Source organism: Argiope bruennichi, chromosome 7, assembly GCF_947563725.1.
Source record: "Argiope bruennichi chromosome 7, qqArgBrue1.1, whole genome shotgun sequence".
Taxonomy (NCBI): Eukaryota; Metazoa; Arthropoda; class Arachnida; order Araneae; family Araneidae; genus Argiope; species Argiope bruennichi.
The window spans coordinates 1346934-1373681 of NC_079157.1; the positions used below are offsets into that span (position 1 = coordinate 1346934).

Sequence of the window (26748 nt, forward strand, 5' to 3'; positions counted from 1 at the left end):
AAAAGTATTAAAATATTTTTCGACGATAACTCCTCTTTTTTCTCTTAGTGGGATCGTGTCATACAGCATTCGAGTAAAGAAAACTGTCTTAAACACTTTTATCCAGATTCTTTTAATGCTTCACACGTATAATGCAAAGCTGTTATAAATTTTTTGGCAATAAAAAAATTTTAAATAAAATTTTTAAACTTCTGAACCACGAAGTTCTTTTATACAAAAGGAAAGTATATATTCGCCAATTGTTAAACTACAAAACCAATTGTAGTGTTAATTGTCAAAGTGAAAATTCAGAATTCCATATACAATTTATTCAGTATGAATGCATTATTTAAAAATTAATTTCATTTTTAAAGTGTAAATAACTACGATATTTATTTTCAAATCTTAAAAACCAGTTTCTATAGAACGGTTTTTATTTTGTACCATATAGTCTTGATGATTTTCTGTGGTTTCCATTTCAAATATCAAAATACTTTAGGAAAATAAATCTACTTATTTCCTGATAAAATTATTTTAAAATAAATATGTTTATATATTTCATTAGATAAAATTTTAAAAAAGGAAAGAAATTGTTTTTCTACTATGAAAATCATATACTATTTTGCTTGAAATTTCTCACTTTTACAAAGAAATGTCACAATATTTCAAAATTTATTTCATGAGAGCCTAACCGTTTAGATTTACCTATCTCACACGAGGTAGAAGGGTCAACTTAAAGCGCTTTCATTAGGTTTGTTGTTTGAAGAAAATACAGAAGCGTAAATGCGTCGTTTAAAGTGTCAAAGAAAAGATGATAAAATGAACACAGTTTTCTTCTCTCTTTGTTTCAGATTGTGCAAAATAGGGAACTAATTATGAAAAGTAATTGGCGTTGCTTGAAAGCATTTTGCTTAAAGAATATTCTTTGAAAAGAATCACTTCATTGTTTAGACAAGCAAGTTTCTACAAATAAAGTGAAAATATTCAGACACCACTGGTAAAATTTGAAAGAAATTCGACTGCTTTAAAATTAACTTGTACCAAAATAAATAAAATTTTAAGAATAAAATAAGATTTGAGGCAGTTCAGATTGTAAAGAGCATTTTTTGGGGAATTTCTATGAATTAAAAAAAATTACACTACAGTTCTCATTACCTTTTTATAGAAACACAAAAAAAGATTTCAGAAAAACATCTTACACACACACGAATATTTTTTATTTATAAATGTAGGCGTTGAAACCAAATCACTAAAGCGTGAATTGCTAATAGAATTATGGAAATCAAAATTAAATTATAATTCCATTTATGATAGATATTAATTAAAATGAATATTTAGGAATGTTCTGTTGTTTTTTTCTTTATTTTATTGTTTTCAGTGCTTTAAAAATTCACAATCTGGTTTGAACATCCTTATTTTTCATAGAAAAAAAATCAGGAATTTCGAATTTTAATATAAATGTCTTCAAAAACATCCTTACAGTTTTTTTAATTTTGTATTTTTAGTGCAATAAATTCGATAATTAAGGCATTACAAACTGCATGTTTATCTCAAATCCACTGCTGTAGTCCAAGACAAGTCAAATTGAAAGCGTTCAATAAAAACTACTCACCATAACATTCTGCTCACAAAACAGTCTTATAATGATATTAAGTATTCTTATAACTCACACATTCCAAAAAATTTTGTTTTAAATTGCGATAATAGATATTCTTTGTAATAAAAAATTTTTGAAATTTGCTTCATGAGTGCAGAAAAAAAATGATTTTGCTCTGTCTCTTGAAACTTAATATTTTATGCTTTCTTGCTCTCGATGCTATCATAAATTTATTAATTCTGAACACTTGAAAATATCTATCGTTTCTATTTCACAGATGGTCTGCGTACTTCTTTCAGTCGCCTGAAAGTGATTCATGTACGGTCTTGTCAAGTTATTCTGGCAAATGGGTGGGCTGTGATTGGTAATATCTCGACTTCAGGGGTGAAGAAATCCAGATTCGGCTTTACTAAAGAATCGTTGTTTAAGTGGTTCTGGTTAACGTTAAAACCATTAGGGCCAAATTACCCCCCCCCCCCCGACTGTTGTCAAGAGTTTAGAGAAGACCTCAAATATCGTTCTTTTCAACATAGTGCGGTTCAAAATTGCAAAGTTCGTCCTTAAAAAGTCCTAGTATTGCTTTAAAAATGGAACATTAATGTAACTAAACAAAATTCTGTTGGGAGAAAAGAATTGCAACAAATCAGATGGAACAGTAATTTTCGTTTACAAGAAAATTAACTGCAACGAACTGATATAATATTTTTCTACTCTTTTATTACTACTGCCATCAGAGACTTTTAAGCTATTTTATGCAAATTTCTAATTCCTAAAAAAATTTCATGAAATCTTTTAATTAGATTGTTTGGAAAATAATTTCGTCTTTTTTTATGAAAATGAAAGGCGATTTTCTTATAGGGAATAAATATTTTATTGAATTATATATTGTCCATTCTGGTACAACACTTTTCACCATCTTTCTGACACCACGTCAATAATTGTTTTTCTTTGCTGGCAAAAAAAATAATTCAGGTGATTTTTGACCTCCTCATTTGAAATAAAGGTTTTACAGTCTAAAAAAATTGTAGAGACCAGAACAAATAATAATCAGAAGGTGCCAGATCTGGAGAATATGTGGATGTGAGTGACAGTATATCCCATCCATAATGTAAGAGCTATTGGCAAATAAATGGTCTCGCATTATCTTGGTGGAATACTACACCTTTTATATTGATCAATTCTGGCCTTTTCTGTTTAAGCGGGATATTTAATTTGTCTAGCTGACAGCAGAAATGATCATCGGATCGAAATTTTATAAACCGATTTTGGCACTGGCGTTCTATCAATACATCTATTCCATATACATTTGATAATTTCTTTCTTGCTTGAACAGCAATTTTATCTTTTCGATTGTAAAAATGTAAACTATGCCGAAAATGCTGCTTTTCACTCTCCATATTTGAGAAGGTACCAACCAAAACCTACTAAGTAGAATCAATCACTTTTTCACAAGCAAGCCTTGTTATATCAGCTGCCACCATATGTAATTATTAATCAACTTAAATGTGAAGTCGGCCGTGAAAAAATACAATTAAGACCTCTGTTGGGAAAAGACGAAATGACTTTCCGAATAGCCTAAGAGTCCTTTTCTTATACTGTTTATTGATACCGATTAATACGGACAGTTAGGGCAGAAAGGTTTCCAATCATATTCTTGTTTTATAATATTTAAATGTAATTAAATTTAATAACTGATTTACTTGAAATTTGAATTATTCTTCTTGAATAGCTAACAGTAGTTTTTCGTAAAAATGAATAAATAAATAAGGTGATACCTTAAAAATATAAATCCTAATCACTTTTTGTTTTTTAAAAATATTTGAGCAACGTTTTCACTATTTTTTCTCACTTTAGACATTATCATTTCCATTTAAGAATATTTTAAGCAAAAAATTTACTTATTGACGAAGGATGAAAAAGTAGTTAAATTTATAATATTGTATACATATATTAAAATTTATGAATGTAAATGCGTTCATTTTGGATTATATTTTGCTTTAAATCTTTTGATTCATTTTTTGTAGCTGATTTTATGTATTCATTAATGTGAAATGCAGTTGACTTCAGATTTAATTGACTTGACTAATTAGGGTGAAAGTATGTCCATAAAATCGATAATAATTCGACTAAATGAACTTATGCTTGAAGCTTGCAATTATTCTGCTTATCAAAGATGCAAAATATTCGTTGCAGATATCCCATCATGTTAAAAAAAAATATTGCCTATTGATGGAGAAAGTTATGTCAGGTAGTCTTGTATATGATTTTAACTTATTTACAAAAGATTAATGCATTTGAACTCAAATAATGATTTTGCTAACGTACTTTAAAGAGATTTAAAATTTAACAAACAATACCATACTTGCGTAAACTCTGTATATAAAGAGAAAAGTCCTTAATTTAGAGTTTTCTGTTACATTAATAGCAAACTCAGAGCCTCAAATTCGCTGGTGAGTCATCCGATGGCTAGTTTCTGCTATTCATTCACTATTAATTCATTGGTATGCAGAACAGCTCAAAGTTCTTTTATTCCGTAATAAGAACATCCCTTTACTCTCTTTTTACTAACTGTAATTTTACAATTTCTGAAACATATATAAAAAAGAGAAAGTAAACTTATATTCTAAAATTTTCAAACTTGCTTAGAAACCTTGCTTCATTGAGGATCCTCTAGATAGATAGGAAAATAAATTCACTATAAATATGATTCGGTTTATCTCTATCAGTTTATTCTTAATGAATGCATATTATAGATATTTATTCCATTCTATGAATATTCATTAACTAATTCAAATTCAGTCCTCTGTCATTTAGAAAATCAGTTGCATTAAAAATAAAAGTATTTTTTGACTAAATGAATAAAAACAGAATTTGAATCTTTACAGTTACAAATTCTAAAGGGAGATGGTAGGATATATCTTATCATTAATTGCAAAACTTACTTATTAATGTACTTGAAACATTAAAATATTTTGATTCCATTGACGTTTACGGAAACAAACAAAAATTTTTTCGAGAAAGGTTTTATCTGAAAATATTTCTTCGTGAAAAGTATGTGAAAGAAGTTCGTCCGCATGTGTTGTACTATACCTAAAGAAGATCCGCTTGTGATATCACTTTTGCGTGGGGTTAGGGTATCACTTTACACAGTTGGTTTTAAAAGTTTCGAAATGACACTCATTAAGAGTTAAAAACTCTCTAAACCGTTTTCGGCTTCGCTAAGAGGACGGGAAGCATCTGTGCCGGAGAAAGAAAACTTAATTTTGACAGAACGGCTATGGACACTAGAAACGATAGCTACTAGTAAAATCAATTTTAGAAAAGTTTTTAGACTGCTTTTCGATACATGGAGGGCTTTCTGTTCAGTTAGATATATTTTTCTTGTTATAAAACATGCATAGCCAAATACTAAAATAAGCTGTATTCATAATAAGATAAGTGCGAGAATATTCCAGAGTCAAAATCAGAAAAGATGTTTATTCCCATTAATTTTTTATTGAAAAAATGAATCATGAAAATTTTAAGTGTGTGTTCAATCATTACTATGGTATTATTTTCAGTTATCTCGATAACCTATCTCAGAAAGAAAATGTTCAACTGCATTCAGTTCTACAGTGCCATCTATAGAGAAGTAAATGAAACTTCTGGTAGTAACTTTTCATCTGGTTACTACCAATAATTGGAACCAAACCAATGATTTCTTATTTTACAATGTGATATTAAGAATTTCTGTTTTAAAAACTTGGTTTTTATGGAATTCATTAGAAAAGACATCTGTAGAGATAATGCAAGGGAAACATTTTCTTAAATCAATTGTTGTAGTGTAAGATAAATCTAAATGTTATTTTAGATCTTCATTTTGATATAAGACATCTATGAGTCTGCTCAATTTTCGTGGAACCGATGATTTTAAAAAGAAAATTAAACAACAAATGTAAAAGAAGAGGGTCAGAAAAATTTTAACAAAGCAGATGATTTGGAGTCACAAAAATATAAATAAAAGGTAAACAGAAAATAAATGTATAAAGAAAGTAATCTATTACATTTAAAATAATGTAAAAGCCAATCAACTAAGAAGTCCCTCGAGACTTTTAGTTTATAGAATTCTAATTATGCAATACATATTATAAAAATCGAACTTTTTAAAATACATGATTTCTTTTGCTGCAATTCACAGCATTTTTGTAATGCCAAATCGATAAGCCTTTTTTTTTTCCCCTTCTTATTTTCCTTAAGAGATTTATATCGGTATATTGCTATTTGGGGTTTGCTTAATTTTGAATTTTTGGGTACGCTTTTCGTTTTCTTATAACGTTCTATAATGCACCTGAACAGATGATGATTTTCACAAATAATATGAATTAATTAAAAAAATCATATAATTGAAAATTCAATGTAAAATATTTTTGTTTAAGGATCTTTCATATATTTTTAGCAGACTGCCATGACCAGAACGTCAAGAGTATGTGTACGCTGGCGAAATGAGTTTCAATCAAAAAATGATCCACATCCACATTTTTTTATATACATTTATCCTTATACATTTATCCTTCATGTGCATATATCCTTATATACATTTTTAATTTCTTTTTCGCATGTTGCGGAATTAAGTTGTTTTAAAAAATGAATTTTGCCGCAAAATGACAGATTTTTTTTAATGTAAGATTCAGATCAAGTTTTAATTCAATTGAATCCAAAATGATGCATATTTTAATAATAATTACGAATAACTTATTATCCTAGTAATAATGGCAGTAATTAAACCTTCATTTTGATCTGATGAAATTTTTTAAAAGAAAATAAGTTTCATAAAGGGACAAACATATGTAAATTAAGAAATCCTAGTTAAAAATAGTACTGCAATTATAATTTTGACACTGAAACACAATATCTATTTTTCTTCAAAGACAAAATGTGGATTTTTGTATTTCTTGTGATATTAAACATTTCCTATAATATTAAATGCCTTCAAAAGCGCTATTTTTTCCGAATTAACATCTTTAGTGCTTATGAGTTTCTAAAATACTAAAACTAATATTAAAGTAAAAACTTATGAATAAAAATCGTTACTTTCTGCCATGAAAATACTCAAAATGTTTATAAAATATGTATTACTGAATGTATAAGAGAAACATTCAGAGGTATCATTATGGGTATTATCATTTCGGAAAAGAAATTTCTTATTTTATTCTATATTTGTTATTTTTTCTTTCATTTCCAGATAGTTGTTTAGTGTCAATAGATAAAGCAGTTCCTTTTCCTTCCTTTTTTTTTAAAATAATGCATTTATTCATTTTTAACTCAAGCTCTGATTCATCAAAAAGCTAATGAGCAGCTTTGTTTAATACGCAGAATGTCAAAAAATTCAACATTCAAGTGAATGGGGAGGGAAGGATAAACGAAACTAGCCAAAATCAAAGGAGGAGGGCACACATGGAAATGGCAATTGCGTGGGCTTCAGAGTTTGGATCTTAGGGATCGTGATTTAAAGTTTCGATTGGAAGGATAAGTACGAACAGTTTACGAATACTAATTTGGCAGAATTTTCTATTTTGTCCTAAGAATAGCTATCGCTGTTGTAAACATCCGAGAAATGTTTTGAAATATTTTCATAAGGATTCGCTACACCATGGGTCTCCACCTTGAAGCGTACATAATTATGAATTACGAACCTTTGTAAACAAGCTTTCAGTAATGGTTGTGAAAAGAATGTGTACACATAATCTCCAAAAATTAAGTCCATTATTAGGTAATTATTTTTGCAACTTTAGTGTCCTTTAATCCATTGTATGATGGCATTTCTATGTGATTCTAGCTTCTTTTTATACTTTCTTCTGTATTACAATATCTAAGCTGCATTAATAATTACGCCGTGTATATGGCCACGTCGGGATAAGGACTTTTTGCATCAATCGCTTTTGGTAGGATTGGTATTTGTTGCAAAAATACCCATTAAATTGCGCACTCTCTCCCTTAGCCAGTGGTTTGAGAGATCAACTTTTGTAAAATTGGAAATCTATGAATTTTTGTAACTCTGCTGTTAACATTACGAACAATAATTGCTCTAGTGCTTCACACATTGTAACACAAGCGGGGTGCTGTAGATTAATCATTCCAGTCTTAAATCAAAATCTTGTAACTTTCAGATCCGCTTTCTCTTAAAACTCCCTGCGAATGTTGCAGTAATATACATTTAACTGTGTGTCACACGAAAGAGAACAGATTTCCCCACGATGGCACGGGAAGGGGGGGGGGGGAGATTGCGAAAAGGAATGCCGCTCGCTTCCCTGCTGCATCATTATTCAAACACCAAAATAGGATAATATACATCAAGATAACATTTTTTCACTTTCAAAACAGAAAGTTAGCCCAAAATGAAAATACTTTTTCCTTCGGCCAATTTTTCTTTCTAATGCTCCTTTTAAATACTAAATGAATTTTAAATCTTATGCCTTTAAATCTTATATTATTCTTTTCAGAGTTTAGTTATTTAGTTTGAAGAAATTTTACCGCCGAAGTTCCTACCTTTTACAGTGCTCGAACTCTTGAGTAAAGTGAAATCGAAAATTCTTCTCCATTTGATTTTTCTCTTCTCTTGCACCCAAGAAATCCTTTGTCGGCGATGCAGAGAAAATCGCGGGGTATTTTCAGCGATAACAAAATGCTTTTAGCGACTCCAAAAGGGTTGTGATTCACTCATCCGGCTCCTTTCATTGGTGGGGGGGAGGAGAAAGTGATTCCTGGATGGAGTTGACGAAGGGGTTCCGGCTGTTTCAAGAAACATCAGATCTCGAAGAAGCGTGATTACAAAAAGTTCGCTTAAATTCCGGTGAACGAACACAAAGCTAGGGCAAGCAATTAGAAACGTTTAGGCCTCACTATAGAATATAATATCTAGTTAAATAAAATAGATAAATAGTTAGTACTTGGATTGAGTTTTAAAGTAAAGAAAATTGATATTTTAATTTCTGAATCTATTTTCAAATACTTTTTTTTGCTTGTTTATTTATTTATTTATTTTTGCTAATGGAATCTGCAAACATTTATTTGAATCAAAATTAGACACTTTGATTGCAATTTTTAAATTTTGAACGGACATTTTTTTTATTTTTATTTTGCTTCGTTTGGTCGATTTGTTAAATCAAACATTCGTTTCAAATTTACACGACGATGGTTTTTATATACTTTGTTAGAATTGATTTGCTTCATACTTACAAAAATGAAGTTTCGTAATTAATTTTTCTTTGCTTTGAACCATTGTTCAATTCCATTTTTATCCTTAGGGAGAGCACATCATATAGTGAGATGAAAAGTGACAAATGAAATATAGTGATAGCTCTTTAATAAGTTGACCCCCAGATCACGTGGAGGACGGTGCAATGAGGAACCCCAGTCAATTAGTCCAGATTTCCTTGCTGTGACGTCCACTTGCCATAGGTTTATTTTCAAACTTAATGATATTTAGTTATTATCATTTGAAGTGGAATCCAATTAAAAATTAAATAATTGGATTCCAATTCAAATGATAAAACTATTGAGTGCCGATTCTGGCGATTGTCGATTCAACGTAAGTGCCATTCATCTACTGAAACTTATCAACTGTATTTTGCTAACATGTTTATAAGATTTAAAATCTTATAGACATGTTAGTCCAGGCATGTTCTTGCTGGTTTGCAGGAATTGATGGTTACATGATATTTCAATTGAATCTTTTACGGGTAGTCTTACTGGTTTCCTCGGTAAAATGTTTTCAAATTTCTAGCCTTATTATTTATGCAACTTGTACTGGTTTAAACACCTTATCAATTATATCTATCATGCCGTACACGTCTCTAATGCTCTGTCCTTCTATTTTATTTTTGAAAGGGAAGTGAATAATCTTCAATTAAAGCATTTATTTGAACTAAAGTATTCAAAATGTTTACTGAATCGAAGCAAGCTTAAAAAATATATAAAATCACAAAGAAGAATCATTGAACATCAATGTATCACAGAATATGAATCAATGTACCACTTCTATGATTCAATAAAAAATAATCAATATGAAAGTAAAATGTCAATGAGAACAATAGGGTAAAAGAGATTAAGAATGATCAAGTTAAAAAATATTATAGTTTACTTCTGATATTAGAAATCAACTGTATTATTACAATATTCAAAAAGTTAATTAAAAGAATCGTTCTAAGCAGGCGCCTATTCTTCACAGGAAAATGGAACAGATCTTCAACAGCAACAATGAAAATTATTTCAATTTCACCGACAGAAGTGCAAATATTGTTTTGAAATATGCTTAAAAATATCTTATAAAGTTAATTAAACATAAACTAAAGAGTTTATAAGAATCAAATAAGCGTTACTAATAAAAAAAAAAAGGTTTGTACTTTGAAACGGCATAAAATTTAGGAATATGTTTGGAAGTAATGGCGAAAAAAACAAAAAAACAAAAAATCACTTAATTTTTATTTTATTAAAAATCTAATTAAAAATTTTTTAAAAATGCCTCCGAATTGGACATTTTTATTTTTCAAATATATATGTGCTTAATTTTATATCTCTGGGTCAGACAATCTGGGCCCCAACATTCCCACAGACACAGAGAAAGAGAAACTTAAATTCTCCTTTAATATTAGTGGGAATAAAATATCGCTATTAATACAATATGCCGATTTAAGGTGAATTATTAATTTTCTTTCTTTTAGTTTGAATCTTGGAACATATTTCTATGAATTTTATTATTTTTTCAAATTTTTTACATTAAAAAATTGTATTAAAAATATTCTTTTCTTTGATATTTTTGATGTCGAATACTTTATTGCATTAATGAATTTTTATTATTTGTTATATATATATATATATATATATATATATATATAACCAATCTAAAGTAAGAAAAAGTTTGAAAACGAAACTAAAATGAAAACAAAACAAAACAGTTTCGCAATCGCAACTAAAATTTATTACCTATTTAAACTAAAACCAAAAAGGAACTTCATAGTATTTAGAGAGCGCAATTGCAGCTACTTCTAAAACACAGATGAATTGATACAAAAGTATTAGAATCAAGTTAATAGGAAAAACAAAAATCAAATAAAAATTAAACCAAAAAAATTATTAAAAAAATATTAAAAAAAGAATCCGGCCTGAAGACTTTTTCAAGGGTCACCCTCAGGCAGGGATTCAAATAAAGGGATTTTTTCTGTGAGGACATACAGACTTTGTCTAATAATGATTCCTCGTGACCCGAAAATCCCCTGAAATTATGCTCAAGAGATATACCATTTTAACAGAAAGGAAATACAAAATAACACATTAGAAAAAAAGAACCACAACAAAGTAAAAATACAATAAAAACAATAACAAAAAAAACAGCATTAAAATTAAAAACGAAAAAGCCAGCACATACCATCCAACAGTCAAGGAAGCTTTAAACAATCGATTGTGATTTCCTGTTTTTAAAAAAGTTAACGGTAAATTATGTAAACAGAGGTAGGCACCCAGCGCCATCTATTGAGTGATCCAATATGCAAGTAAAGTTCTATTTTTATTTAAGCCAAAGGATTAATCCCAAACCATACCTTGTTTAATTAAAAAATTGACATTACAGTAATTTCTCGGAAATTCATTTTTAATTAAATTTTTAAGGAGGATATTTGATGCTTCAATATAAGAATTTTTATTATTGCAAACCCTTTTGATCCTGTTAACTTGTGAGAAAATTAGATTTTTGAAAATTTTAGAGTTTAGATTGGAATGGTAGTTACATAGTTTTGTTATTTTAAAGTTGAAATCCTCCCTTTTATCGTATATACCAACTATTGTTTTATCATTAGCAATTTCGATTTTTAAATCCAGAAAGGTAGCCTCAAGTTGATTTTTATTTGTATCTTTTAGAATTAAATCTTTTGGATAGCAATTAGTAATAATATTAGTATTGTCGAAGTTAATCAAAAGTAGGTCATCAATATATCTCCACCCGTTTATTAAATTATATTTAATTATTTTTTTCTCATAGTAATGCAGGAAAATATTAGCTAAAGCACTTGAGAAAGCTGTCCCCATTGGAATGTCCTTGACTTGTTTATAAAAATTAATACCATTAAACACGTAATTTTCAGTAATATTAAAATTACATAACTCAAGCCAGTTATTTTTAGGAATGATATTTTCATTTAAATATTCATCATATATAAAAGTGCAGACCTTTATTAATTTTTCATGAGGTAGATTAGTGTATAAATTTTCGAAATCAAAAGTATTAGTAACAAAGAAGTATTGGATTTTCTTAAAGATAACAACATTAATAAACTTAATACTTTTGATTGAAAATTACGTTTTTAATGGTATTAATTTTTATAAACAAGTCAAGGGCATTCCAATGGGGACAGCTTTCTCAAGTGCTTTAGCTAATATTTTCCTGCCTTACTATGAGAAAAAAATAATTAAATATAATTTAATAAACGGGTGGAGATATATTGATGACCTACTTTTTATTAACTTCGACAATACTAATATTATTACTAATTGCTATCCAAAAGATTTAATTCTAAAAGATACAAATAAAAATCAACTTGAGGCTACCTTTCTGGATTTAAAAATCGAAATTGCTAATGATAAAACAATAGTTGGTATATACGATAAAAGGGATGATTTCAACTTTAAAATAACAAAACTATGTAACTACCATTCCAATCTAAACTCTAAAATTTTCAAAAATCTAATTTTCTCACAAGTTAACAGGATCAAAAGGGTTTGCAATAATAAAAATTCTTATATTGAAGCATCAAATATCCTCCTTAAAAATTTAATTAAAAATGATTTTCCTAGAAATTACTGTAATGTCAATTTTTTAATTAAACAAGGTATGGTTTGGGATTAATCCTTTGGCTTAAATAAAAATAGAACTTTACTTGCATATTGGATCACTCAATAGATGGCGCTGGGTGCCTACCTCTGTTTACATAATTTACCGTTAACTTTTTTAAAAACAGGAAATCACAATCGATTGTTTAAAGCTTCCTTGACTGTTGGATGGTATGTGCTGGCGTTTTCGTTTTTAATTTTAATTTTAATTTTAATGCTGTTTTTTTTTGTTATGGTTTTTATTGTATTTTTACTTTGTTGTGGTTCTTTTTTTCTAATGTGTTATTTTGTATTTCCTTTCTGTTAAAATGGTATATCTCTTGAGCATAATTTCAGGGGATTTTCGGGTCACGAGGAATCATTATTAGACAAAGTCTGTATGTCCTTACAGAAAAAATCCCTTTATTTGAATCCTTGCCTGAGGGTGACCCTTGAAAAAGTCTTCAGGCCGGATTCTTTTTTTAATATTTTTTTAATAATTTTTTTGGTTTAATTTTTATTTGATTTTTGTTTTTCCTATTAACTTGATTCTAATACTTTTGTGTGTGTGTATATATATATATATATATATATATATATATATATATATATATATAGTTTTTATTTTTATGAAGAATTAATTTTTATGTATCAATTTTCATAAGAGTTCCAAAAAATTTAATTCGGTGAAAGTTCTATGAATTTGATATTGATTCTTTCTTCACGTTTCTAGGAAAGATGGCAGGAAAAGGTTTTAAATGTTCAATACATACTTCCTTTAAAAATCATCGATTCAGTATTTAATTAAATTATTTGACATTTGCACATAGCAGTAGTAAGAAAATGTGCCAATTTTAAAATTATTTTTTGATTATCAATTTAAAAAGAATCATATCATTTTTCTATAGTTCATATTTTAAAAGATTTGCACATTACTACCCCATTTTTATTTTGAATTTTTTTTTTATTACAATACTTCAGGGTATTTTCATCTCTTTTAACCTTTTAAAGGGCCATTTTTTTTCTAGTCAAATTATGTTAAAATATTTTTAGGCTTGAAGTTAGAATAAGAAAAGGGATTCATTTAACTTATTAGATAAATTTAGTTTGATTAATTAATTAATTAGGTTAATTAATAATTAAGTAACAGATCAAGGCACATCAATTTGTCTGAGATAAAGAACTGAAGCATCTAAGTTTCTGACTTACTAAATGAATTTGTCAGAACTTATGCCAATCTACATAATTTCATACAAATATTGATAAATTTGGTGGGAAGAATACTTCCCATGGCCCTAGAAAGGGTTAGAGTTCTTCAGATAAGAAAGGGTTACATATTGAGTTCTTGAGATAAGTTTTCTTTTGTTTTTTTCTGTCACCGAACAAATGTGCTTGAGAGTTTTAATATTAGTTCAGGAAAGGCGTTTTCTCGTGCATACAATTTAATTTTGTAATGATTATCAGCTTATCTTAAAACTAATTTAGATTGACCATAAAATTATCAACTTTCACAAAGTAAAAAAAAAAAATATTAATCTGAGAGTCAAAATAATACATTGTTACGGTACTATGTCTTTTTGCTTTAATAGAATCATTTTCCCTCTCAAAAACAGTTTCAGGTTCTTGATTATCACATGTTCTTGTTTATAGGTTTTTATGCGTTTAATTTTTGCTTTTTTTTTCAAATTTGTGTAAAATCTGCAAATAAAGTTTTATTTTCCCATTTTCAAGCAATTCCTCTTATTTTCAAATTTGTTTCATTAATGAATCCAAATATGCAAAGTAATTTCTTAAAAAAAACCAACTTAAGTACCATGATCACTTTCTTACTTTTCTTCATAAATAGGAAAACTGATTATTGATTTATAAGCAACTAATTAATTATTCTTTTTTCTCCTGAGAGGTTTGCTTCTAAGAAACATAGTCTTAAAAAGATCTTATACTGCTATTGTGTCATGTTTTTAAAAGCAAAATTTTCGCTGTAATTTGAGAAATCACTCTCAGGTATTCCAGCAGGTATTGAGTACATGCTGAGATATTAAAACCTTTTGCAAGAGGTAATAATCAGTATGAAGACCTTGTTTGGATTCGAAATGTTTTGGAAATACTTCATCTTCGTAAACGTAATGTCTTTACCATTCAATGTGGGAAATCCTTGTTTAAAAAGACACAAAACTTGAAAAGAAGATAAAAGGATGTCTTAAGTTCTAAAGGCATCATAAGTTAAAATGCAACGCAGGATCAAAAATTCTAAAAATTATGTCCCTTCAAGCCCTTTCGTTTAGATATAGTGAAAATTTTCACATATTTATATTTCGAGTGTATTAGGCAAAAAAAAAAGCGAAAAATAGTAATGTCTTGATGAAATAAAATGAATCTGATATCTATTCTTGTCAGTTTCCAAATTCATGTAAAATACTTGGAGCTCTTGCGTTATCACATTCATCAAAAATTGCCACTCAGATCATTTGAGTCAGAGCTTTTAGTAAATTTTATTTTCAATCTGAAATGAACATGTTTGGGCAAATCAAATTGAGCCCTTTGCATAAATCAAATTAGTGTACGAAAAACAATATGTTCCCTTTTATGCAATTTTCTGTTGAAGTGGAAGGTTTTTTTACTCTCACCGAATTTATCACATCCAGAAAACAGGTCATGAAATCTTTTCCTATAATAATTATTTGCCCAAATTCTGTTCGAATGGATTTTGAATTATTTATATGAATTTCTATAAAATGACGAAATGATTGCATTCGAATGAGGATTTCTGAAATGAGTTTTGAAACGCCTCATCATTAACATATCTATAATATTCTATTTAGACATCTGTCTCATGCAACTACTGTCTTAGGTACTTCCTTATGGAATCGAATGTGCTTTTGAAAGTATTCGATTTATGGGATATTTCGCAGTTTCTTTTTCTTAAGATTTTCTAGCTTAAAATAACACCAGAACTTATCTTTTGAACAAATAAGTTGATTTCTTAAACAACTTGCTTTATTCATTTTGGTAACACAATGATCACTTTAAGAAACGTCCATCTAACTAAACAGAAAATGCATAAACAAGTTGACTAGGCTTATCTTAATCGAGCGATCATGGAATCTAAAACGGAGTGATCGTCTGTATTAGTCACGGTTTCAATTTCAATCAGAGAATCAACTGTTTTCAAAATTTTTGCTTTAATATAAAGTTGAGTTTTACAGAGCATTCTTTTCCATTTCTGAAAATATATATATAAAAAAATTCACATCGAATACATTTGACAAGAAGTGATATTTAGGATGAAATTTCTAAAGACATTTCAGTTGTTAGCAAATGAAAAATTCTCAATTTCAATTAGTTGCATTCAACAGATCCTTCCAAAATACATGCCACTACGAATCAAAAAATATTTTGCCCTTTCCCATTCTGTCTCTTTGATGAAATGATTTTTTTTTTTACCTTGTATTCGTATTCTTTATTTAAAAAAAAACAAAAAGAAACAAACTCTATTCTTTTATCCAATTATAGTAACTGAAGATCTGAAGATTATTTTTTATTTTTGTAATATATTTTAATTTTTTTTGTTTGTTTTTTGAATATTTTCTGAGAAACCATTTATCTCATTCATATTTGAATATATATATATATATATATATATATATATATATATATATATATATATATATATATATATATATATATATATATATAACCAACATTAAATATTCTTTTATACTTTATATCAATATTTCATCTTCTGTACTAATTACAATTCGATTCTTTTGAAAAGTGTGCTTTGCAGTCTTAAGTGCCAGGTAAAACTCTCTAACATCCGAATATTTTTTTTTAATACGTTTAAACTTTATACTATTTCTTTTCTAAGAACTTGCTGCTACTGAAATTAAAAATGTAATTTTCAAAGGAATCTTCTTCGTTAATAAAAATATAAAAGCTCAAGTCTGACGTTAATTTCACTCGTAATGTAACAAAAAATGACCGAGACAAAGAAAGGATTTTCTTTACACACTTACGCAGTAATCTTGAATTAGAAAATAAGGAAAGTTGCATGATCGAGAAAAGGATAATGCGTGCGCTGGAATGTATGTATGAGTATGAAGAGCTAGAGTATATAATTTTACGTGAACATAGTAGAATTGGGCGAAAGTTTGAAGAAGTGCGTGGATGTGAGTACTCACAGATGAACTTATCGAGTTTACAATTCATCAGAACGATATATTTTCTGAAAAAAGTGTAACCATTAAAAATTTCACAGTGAAGATGTCTTTTCTTTACGATCTTCTTTAAATCTCGAAGAACAAAAAAATTTATTTTCCTAATAAAAGAAACCTTCAAGGCATGGAATGAATCGAAACAAAGAAAAAAAAATAGATATTAAAAAATTAAATATTTTCTTGTTGAAAATAAGAGAAAGATTATTAGAAAACAAATAAAAACTTTCATTAATGGGATATAAGCATTATAAAATTTATAATTAAGCATTATAAAATTATTAAGAATAATCTGGAGATATTTATTTTTATTGTCAAAAATATCAAAATTAATAACTTTCAAAGAAAAATTATCTGAAATTCAAAATAGTGTTTCATAATAAATGTTTCTGTTTGCATCTGTGTGTATTCTATTTTTTCCCCTTTTTTTTATTTTCTTCCTCTTGTTATTATTTTTTATTCATTATTTTCTTCTTATTATTTTTTTTCCTGTTTCTTTTCCTCCTTTTAATACGCATTTGTGCTTGCATATTTTCTGCTTGAAACTTCCTTCCATTAATAATTGAGCAATGACTTTCACTTTACGTTGCACTTGTTGGCACACAAGGTGCTTATAGCTAGAGCCTACATAAAAAAAAATAAGACTAAATAAAATTAAAATTGTAATTTAATTTGCTTTAAAAGATTATAACACAAGATATATCTTATCTCTTATGTTTTGCTCTCATCCACTACTTGCTATGGCCTATTGCTACAGATGTAGAAATTATTATCCCCAAAATGAGGGTTTCAATTACAAAGTTCAACCTTTATAAAATTTGGAATTCTGTAGTCAGATTAAATAAGATGATTAAACAGGTTACTTTTATTAATAAAATAAGAAAGTTGGAAAATATATTATCTGGATATCACGGTAAAAAAAAAAAATCTTTTCGAAGTGGCGTGGTTTTCTGTCTCGCCAACCTCCGAATGAGCTAAGCTCAATTGAATTCAACTTGTCTCAAAATTACGCGTTTTCCCACTGGAGGCATTAGCCCTAGATAATTAAACTGAAATCAGTGGAACTAATTACTCATAAAGCGCATGTTAAAAATAAATGTGTTTTATATTCCTTTATTTATTTCGAGCTAATGAAGGAGGCTAGAAAACTTTTATAATATTTTTTTAAAAAGAAAATTGATAAAAATTAACTTTTACACTCCCACCTCACATTTAAAATTGTGCGTTTTACAAATAGCAATAGTTGCATACGCACTTGCGCATGAATAAACTAAAAATGTAATTTTTTTTTTTTTTTCAATTTTCTTCGAATTGATCTTCCATAAAAAATATTTAAGGCAGTAGAAAAATAGGAAAAGTACTCACAGTGGCTGATTAGCGTGTAAAGCAAACTTCTGCATGTTATTACTAAACATTCAACTGTTAGATTACGATTTCGACGAGTCTCGAAATGAAACAAGTGTGCCGCTGTGCTTAGTGCCTTCAAATAAATCATTACACGAATTATAAAGATACAGTGAAGAAGTAACACAAAGGCAACGTAAACATCCCAAATCTGCACACCTGGCAAGGATCATCTATTTAGAATCTAGAAGATTAACAAATATTTAATTTCTTCTTTTTAATTTTAACAAATTGAATGCTGCTCATATTGCTTGATTACAGATCTAGACAGTCAAATATGGATGTGCATTATGTAATATATACATATAATTAAAAATGATCTGTTTTTTTGGTGTGCTTGAACTTTATGCAAATCCAAACCTCCTGATGGATTCGAAAAAAATGGAGTACCTGTGTTTCTTAGCCCTTAGAAGGATTTGCTGTGTTATTAAAAAGTTTCAATGATCTTCTAAAGGGGTTGAAAGATTTTATATTTTTCTGCCATAACTTCTGAACAAATCGTTGTGCAAACATTATCTTTACACCAACTTATAACTTTTAAAATTAATTTTATAGTAACATAAACTCCATTTCTAAACGGATAATTAACTTATTTTAATCAGTTTTTAAATTAATTTTAACACAATTTTTTTCGGTGAAATATAAAACCTATATTCTGCTTTTATAACACTGTCACTCGCGCGATTTTGCAATAATAAAGATATTTTTACTTTTTCTTTTGTTATGCAGACTTTTTAGTATTGTTTGAGATGAATTTATTACGTAATAGTTTTAGATGGTATTTTCAAAAACGGTCTTAAATTGTCACAATTTATTTTTACCTATTTAATCTAACTTTGTTTTATATTGCAGCAATTTTTAAATTTTAAATATGGTATGCCCAGTTAGCTTACCATATTTTTTAGGTTTATTATTATAAATGTCTTGAATAGATTTATGTTCAAAAATAAATAAATAAAAAAATTCAAATAATTTCAAATATACGTTTATTTGTATGCACATTAAAATTATTTGCTATGCGTGTTACTTAAGCTCTGTAAATTGCTAATAAGTAGTTTTTCTATTCTTCAAGCTTCGAAAAATTTATTGTTCAAATCATCGAATATAATTAAAATAAAATAGCTAAAAGAATCGTAATCAGAACAAAACGAAAACAAAAGAATCGCATTAGCTTGAAATCTATTTTCTAGGAAGTAAAAGTGGATTCGGTCCCTAAAATCATAACGAAATCGAACCCATACTTTAAAAGGATTACTGTTGAAGATATTATCACTTATTACCAGAAAATATCGCTTCAGAATATGTAACAAATTCCTCAAAATAGTAAAGATCAAGAAAATTTAGGAGATATTTCTAACTTTTTATTCCTCATTCTGTAGAGTAAAAATAAAGAAAAGAGGTCATAATAAAATTAAGGACAGTTACTGGGATAATTATTACTCCGACCCTATTGAATAAATTTAGACTGGATTCCAACTCTTATTGTCACTACCCGCACCCAAGGAAAGATAAATGCTCATATTCTCTTTGAACCGCTTGATATATTCAGCTCTTAGAACAAACCATAATGGAAGCATAATTTTATTCATAAATCAATATTGTCAAATTTTCCTTTAAAAAACAATTATTAATAAGTGCCATAAGTGCAGTCTTCTACGTTCACTGGAGAGTTTTGGCGCATATTAATTTTTATTCTTGGCTGCAGCAGTTTTTGCTTAACATCCTAATCAGTATATATTTTTAAAAAAAATAGACTATTAAGTATCTCAATCAATGAGTATTTAAGTTACTTTCTGTTGATACATACAACAAAATTATAACTGAAAAAAAATGTGAATATTGTCAGGAATTTGTATGGCTTGTTTCTGAAGAGAGTAAAAAAACATTATATTTTTGTAAGGTTTCATAAAAATGTAAGAATTAAAATCTAATATATAAAACTCTCGTATCACAATGTTTGTGTTCGTACTCCTTCGAAACGGCTCGACCGATTTTTATGAAATTTTTTATGTGTATTTGGTAGGTATGAGCATAGGTCGTAAAGTATATTTCATAACGCTAGGTAATTAGGGTGTCCCTATTCCCTCATTCCACCTTCAACGTGCGCTGATGAGATCGACGCTTGCTTGAAATCATCGCCACTGTGGCGCAATGTTGAAAAAGTCCAGCTAAAAATAAACATGCGCGTCCAAATACAATAATCTGTTGGCACATTCTCGCACCAATTACTAAATATCGGCGATGGAAACGTTTGTGCCTATAAAAATACTGGATGCATAAAATTGCTAATTTCTGCACTGTCGTTGATTGCACTTTCATTGACCGCATATTTCCTGATGTACGCACACAATACATAAATCATACATGTCTGGCAGAAAGAGCCAATTTGGCAGCAAAAAAAATGTGGATGTCCACGATTTAAACTTCATGATACAGCAGTCGTTGCCAGATGATTTGGTATCATACAGTTTGCGATTCTAACGAAGCTGTAAATTATCCAACAGAGTTTTTGAACAAACTGGATTTGCCTGGATCTCCAGTTATTTTACTTTGGAAATTGAACCCACCACGGCTGTGCAATGGCACGCAATTGGTCATTAAAATATTGATGAAAAATGTTATCGAAGCCACCATTTTGAAGCACCATCAGCAAATTCCATTCCATTATGCAATCTATAAATTTAAAAAAATTATGTAACTTTCATTTGTATGGAATTTTTGAAAGGGTGAAGAGATGATTCGAAATTATTCTTTTCAAATACTTGTAATCCTTAAAAGATATTAGCATATTTGAAGTCAAATTATTATCATATAAGGATGGTTAAGTTATCCCTCCTTACATGTTTAACTTTATTTTTTTAAATCTTAATTACTTATAATAAGGACATGGGACGTATTTGTGAGATCTGGATTTCGGGAATGGAAGACAAAAGGTTCATGAGTTGATTCCACTGTGCTCTGACGCTCTGTTTCTTTAGAAGAAGGTCAAAGCATTATTTGCTGAAAGTTGGAAGTAAGGAGAAAATGATGTGTCATCTGACTATGATTCAAAATGGCGATTAAGCGTAACCAACAAAACGAATTTAGTTATAGCTCACTTCTTTTTTAATTAAAATACATAAAAAGTCATAATAATTTTTAAACTTCTATGATCCCGGAGCAAGTTTGAAAATAAGTAAATAAAATAGTGTCATCTATTACAAACGTTTTCGCAATCATCGTCTTAATTATCAACCAGGTTCAGGTTCGAGACCCGATTCCCCCGAAGAACAGTCGTGTAAGCGAATCTAGTGCACATTAAATCCGTTGGGGCCGAACGTCCTTCCTTTGGTGTGGCATGGAAGGTTGAAGGAGGGTGCCATCTCAGGTGTTGTCCTCATCATTCGACAGCGATTCAAAATTAAGAGGTCCATCACAAAATAACCCTAGTGTTGCTTTGAAACGGGGCGTTAATGTAACGAAACCAATTATGATCCAAACGTGTGACTACGCATGAAATCAAGTTCCAATATACTAGGACAGCTTGAGATTGTGTATTTTGTTTTTAAAAATAAAGTATCAAAAATCATACAACGCATTTATGTTTAATTTTGATTAGATTTAGTGATGGTTATGCTATGCTAATATAATGACGTTTTCATTATTTTTTCAGATTGCCAGGTGAGCTACGCGACGGAGGCGGTGATGAGCAGCTGCCACGGGAGGCGGAAGTGCTCCATCGGAGCCGACGTTGGCACTTTCGGAAAACCGGGTTGCCCCCCAGGCACGAGACTGTTTTTGAAAGTGGTACATACATGTGGTGAGTGTTTCTTTACTCTTAAACCAATAACGTGGAATGATCAAATTCTTCTTAGTAATTCCCGAATTTATTTGTTCTGGAAAATGTGAACATACAAATGAAATTCAATACTGGATACAAATGAAATTGTCTGAGTTTCATATATCAAATTGCAAGAAAATGGCATGAGGTTCATCTGACAATTCTAAAAATTAGCCAAATAGGGTACTGTCTATACCGTACTATACCAAATGTACTGCCAAAGCCAGTCCATCCCTTGTCAGTCAAAACTAATTGGATACATGGGTCACCGTTCAGCATGCTGTTGTACAAAAGTAACCAGCCAAAAAGTTACTCAAAATGCCACACCACACATTTGTAGAAAATTGGCACTTACAATAAAACTTTTGTTTAAAGAATGGATTTTTACTATTTCTAGATCGGAAGTTTTGAAATTTAAAGGGTCGATTGAATAACATTTATCTCAATTAAAGCAACACTCTTTTGTTCAAATTACATTTCTCAGAAAAAAAATATTTGATTTTACTTAAGGTTAAGTCTAATTGTAAAATTCTAGATGCCATTTTTTCTGATAATTATTGCATCTATCTGTGGATTCCACGAATACTGCATTATGTTAAATTTCTCTGAACACTTGGTTTCAAACGTTGAGTTTTGAACTGCCTATTCGTACACTGTCATGAGGGTAACTTGAAAAAAATATCAAAAAGGTAAAAAAAAAAAAAAAAAAAAAAAAAAAAAAATCACACTCCTCAATCTTCCCGGAAAGTAAGTAGTTTTCGATCACTAAATTTTTCTATAAAGATGTTACCTAAAAGAATGCCAGGAATTCGGAAAGCGTTGTTAATATTCTTCCATAATAAGGATAGCATCACGATTTATTACCATATAAATTATCAGCATATTTAAATGTTTTTTTGTTATTGAACATATCATTCTTTTTAAGATCGCACAAGTACCAACCCAGAACATTTTATCTTTCCCGACATTACAATAACTTTCTAGATATCTTAAATGTTCAGTATCACTTCTTTATCTTTCTTTCTTCATAATATCAAAGCAGCAGTTGTCGACTATTCAAAGAGAAAAATATTATACGTAATTAGCATATTTCTTTGAAGTCTGGATGATTGGACTAATCAAATATTCACATATGGCAGCTTTTCTGTACCGAAAATTTTTTCAGTATTGAATAATGTTTCATTCCCGAAATTCTAAATCTGTGACTAGTCAATTTAAATTTAAAAATGTCTGTAAATCGGGAAGTAGAATAAAAAATAGTGTGAAATTGAGAGAAGTGCAGCTCAGGAAAAAAAAACACTTTTTACAATACCACGTAAGGTACTAAGTATAAAATAGAAGTATTTTTGAATTTAACTATAGTAGAAAAATTGTTTTCTTAAAAAAAATTCTTCTAAGTTAAATTTAAAAGCAACAAAATTAAGAAATTAAAAAAGAATGAGAGCAATTGAAAATATTATTTTAAATTATTTATAGGTTTTTTCAAGCACTTTTATTTAACTTGACTTGTTTCAAGTTCGTAAAAACAGAAATTTGAAATAGAATATTAATTTACTTCTTGACAGGCTAAATATTTGGATTTCAATGACAAATGCACAATTTTAATATTTTCAGACCTTAATTATTCTCCATCGTTTATCTTAATTAAATATTCTTAATCATTCTTGTGGTGCCATATGGCAAGGATATATGGACAAAATAAATTATTTAATATTTATAAAAATGATTTATTAATTAAAAATTAAAACTTAGAAAATAATTAAAATAAAAAAATGCTACAATTTAGTACAGCAATGAAATTTTATTTGAAAAAAACGTTTAGATAGAATTTGCTTATTTATGGATGTTAATCGAGGACATTTCATTTATAAGCGCAGTCGTTTTTGAAGCCATGTTAGGGTTGCCTGAATATTAATATGCAATGATGGGGATATCGAGTTTTTTGTAGGTAGACTTGAAACGCATTCGAAAATATTCATTTCAAATCATGGTCATGTATCTCCATATACGTTGTTGTAGACATTTCTTTATGCGCTGTTGTAGACCATAAGAAAAAAATACTTTTCAAAAGTGAGACAAACATTACAATCGTGCATGCATTACTACCGACAAACATTACTACTTTCTACATGTATCTTGTTTTGGATAGTATTCTATCCATTGGCTGAATGTGCATATTTGAACTGCATTTTTGAAGGGATTTTCCAAAATAGTTTAAGTCAAATTTCTTTTGTAGCTTTATTAATAGAAAAAGACGGAATTTAAATGTTTTCTTCTATTTAAATACTTTTCTTATTCAGTTTATTTATTTTATCTATGAAATTAGATTTCCGTTTAAAAATTTCACGAGGAGTTTTCGGCAGTTCATTTCGTAGTTTTGAATCTAGAACGGGTAACCCACACTTTAAGCTTCCACGCCACATCGATGGGAGGGCAACTGAGCACAATGGACACATACTATGCTCAACAATCACGTTAGAACCGAAATCTCAAAAGCTTTATTCAGTTACATTAATTCTATGATGCCTATCTTCTCCGTCGTATTTTTTTTTTTTTTTTTTTTTTTTTTTGGAATTTTAGCAAGTCATTTCTCACATACTCCGATATATGGCAGATAAAGGAAACTGTATTTTTAAGATTCATTTTTGTCTCTCATCTCTCGGTTCATACCATTTTATGCAAAAAAAAAAAAAAAAGTCAAAATAAAAAAAAGGCACAATAGAACTCCGATCTTTCATGTTATAAATCCTACTTATAAATCCTAATGCTGGTACTTTTTTTTCTCGGTTTATTATTTATTTATAGTTCAGAGACGCGTCGAAATACATATTATGTCATTTATCTGAAATGAAGACCTTCACAACCCTCCGCACCTGATCAAACAGAGTTGTTTCCGACTGCATAATTCGACAAACAATTAGCATCTGTACATTTTATCACCATTGGGAAAGTGTTTTGCAGTAGAATGACTTACTACATTCCTTCTCTTGCAGTCCCGAAAGAGATCCTGAAGGACCTTGATCTCGGCGGCAGCGAGGAAAACAAAGACCAGGAGGACAGTGACTACACGGGTTTCATCGAGGAGCCCCGATACATACCACCGGTCACATCGGGGCCTCTCGTCGAAGCCAACCAGCCGAAGCCTACACTGAAACCACCGCCTCAAGTTGGTGAGTATCTGCTTATCATTGTTATTTTTTTTCCCAGCTGAAGCTGAATAAGCATGTTTACATTGTTCTTCCGCTGTACCGAAACAAATCTTTAAAGTAAAGTAAAGTAAATTGTTTTAAATATAATCGATTATAACAGCTAGAAGAGTCATAAAAATGCTGAAAAGGACATAAATAAAAATATTACTGAAATTTTAAAACTTATAATAGTGTTGAGATCACATTAAAAAGATGGTGTAAATGAGTTCTTTCACGAATACGACAGCGCTTCTTTAATAATATTTGACGCAGAAGGCACAGTGCTCTTTATGTAGAGTACAGGAAACGAAACATGAAATCAAATCAACTGTTTAAATGGTTAGCTATCGTCTTTCCATGCTGAAATGGAGAGCTCTTGGGCGTTTTCTTTCATGTCACTTACAAGGCTGCTGTTTGAACGTTAGGCGGGACATTTTAAGCAGTTGCTAAATGAATTCATGTAAAATTTTATTCAAATCCTTATAAAGAATAATCAGAAATAAGTAAAAATTCCATTTTTATTTCTCTCAACGTGAGTCAATTCTGCTTGGAGAGTGCTCTGGAACAATGAATTCTTTTTGTGACATCTGTTGTATCTGTTTGTAAGCATCTGTTTTTAACAGTTCGTGCATATATTCTATGAATGATATTACTTTATATATTTAGTTCATGGAAATCAAGACCAGCAAATTTTTTAATGCCCCGTTGGAAAGAACTAATGACAACTTGACCGACTGTTAATTTTTTAAAAATTTTATTTTGTACGATTTTTACTAATTATGATAGATTGCCCAGCATCTTTGTTAAATTTATACACATTGATATGAATTTTCTTACTTCTGGGCAATTTCACCAGGCAAGCTGAATTTGGCTCGGAAAAATATATATCAGCAGTTTAATTGGTTTAAATTGATGGGTTAGCCACTAGATTGGCTTCCGGATATATTACCCGTAAAGGAAGGGAGAAGATTTTAAATTTATAACAATGATCCTTCTCACTTAAATAAAAGCATTTCTCTCAGTGTAAACATTTAAAAGAAAAGTTATAGCTATAAAAAATCCAACGTTAAAAAAAAATAATCTATCTTAAATGTAGCAAGAACAAATTTTTTAAAAAATATGAATTGGGGTGAATATTTTTTTTTTTCAATATGAGCATAATTTTTGGAACTTCTTTTCCACCTACATTTTCGAAGACCTTTTTTTTTAAATAACGATATTTTATACATCTATTTTCTATTTCCAAGTGACGTTATACAAAAATATTAATAGCATACCAAAATATTTTATAATCTCATTATTATTTTTAAATATTTAAGAAAACTTCTTTTCTTTATTTTTATCCTTTTCAGACATTTTGAATCAAAACAGATTACCGAAAGGACAGATTACCTTCCTTGTATATAATCCTCAATGTTGGCTAAGGACTGAAGCAAAAGTTTAGGAATAAAATTTCTTACCCATCATAAGAATTTTAATATAAATTCAGATTTATGTAAAATTTGGATCTTGCCTCAAATCCTTGCAACGATTCATCACTGCATTTATATTTAGGTTCATTCCCTAGAATGTACTGTGAACTAAATGTTTGACAAATTTCAGATTAATAGTATTTTAGTGATCATGTTTAAAAAAATAAAAAGCTTTGGAACAATTAAGTTTCGGGAAAAATGAGTATAAGTTTATGTTTTTAATGATATGAAAATT

At 29.1% G+C, this 26748-nt stretch overlaps 1 protein-coding gene across 6 annotated transcripts in view; it reads left to right on the top strand.

The window, feature by feature from the left end:
• LOC129975875 (protein eva-1-like) overlaps nucleotides 1-26748 on the top strand; it is a 584415-nt gene that overhangs the window by 481175 nt on the left and 76492 nt on the right. For all 6 annotated transcript variants that reach the window (XM_056089133.1, XM_056089131.1, XM_056089134.1 and 3 more), the window contains exons 5-6: nucleotides 21686-21832; nucleotides 24847-25023. In XM_056089133.1, the coding sequence (XP_055945108.1) occupies nucleotides 21686-21832; nucleotides 24847-25023 (324 nt within the window). The remainder of the gene's footprint in view (nucleotides 1-21685; nucleotides 21833-24846; nucleotides 25024-26748) is intronic.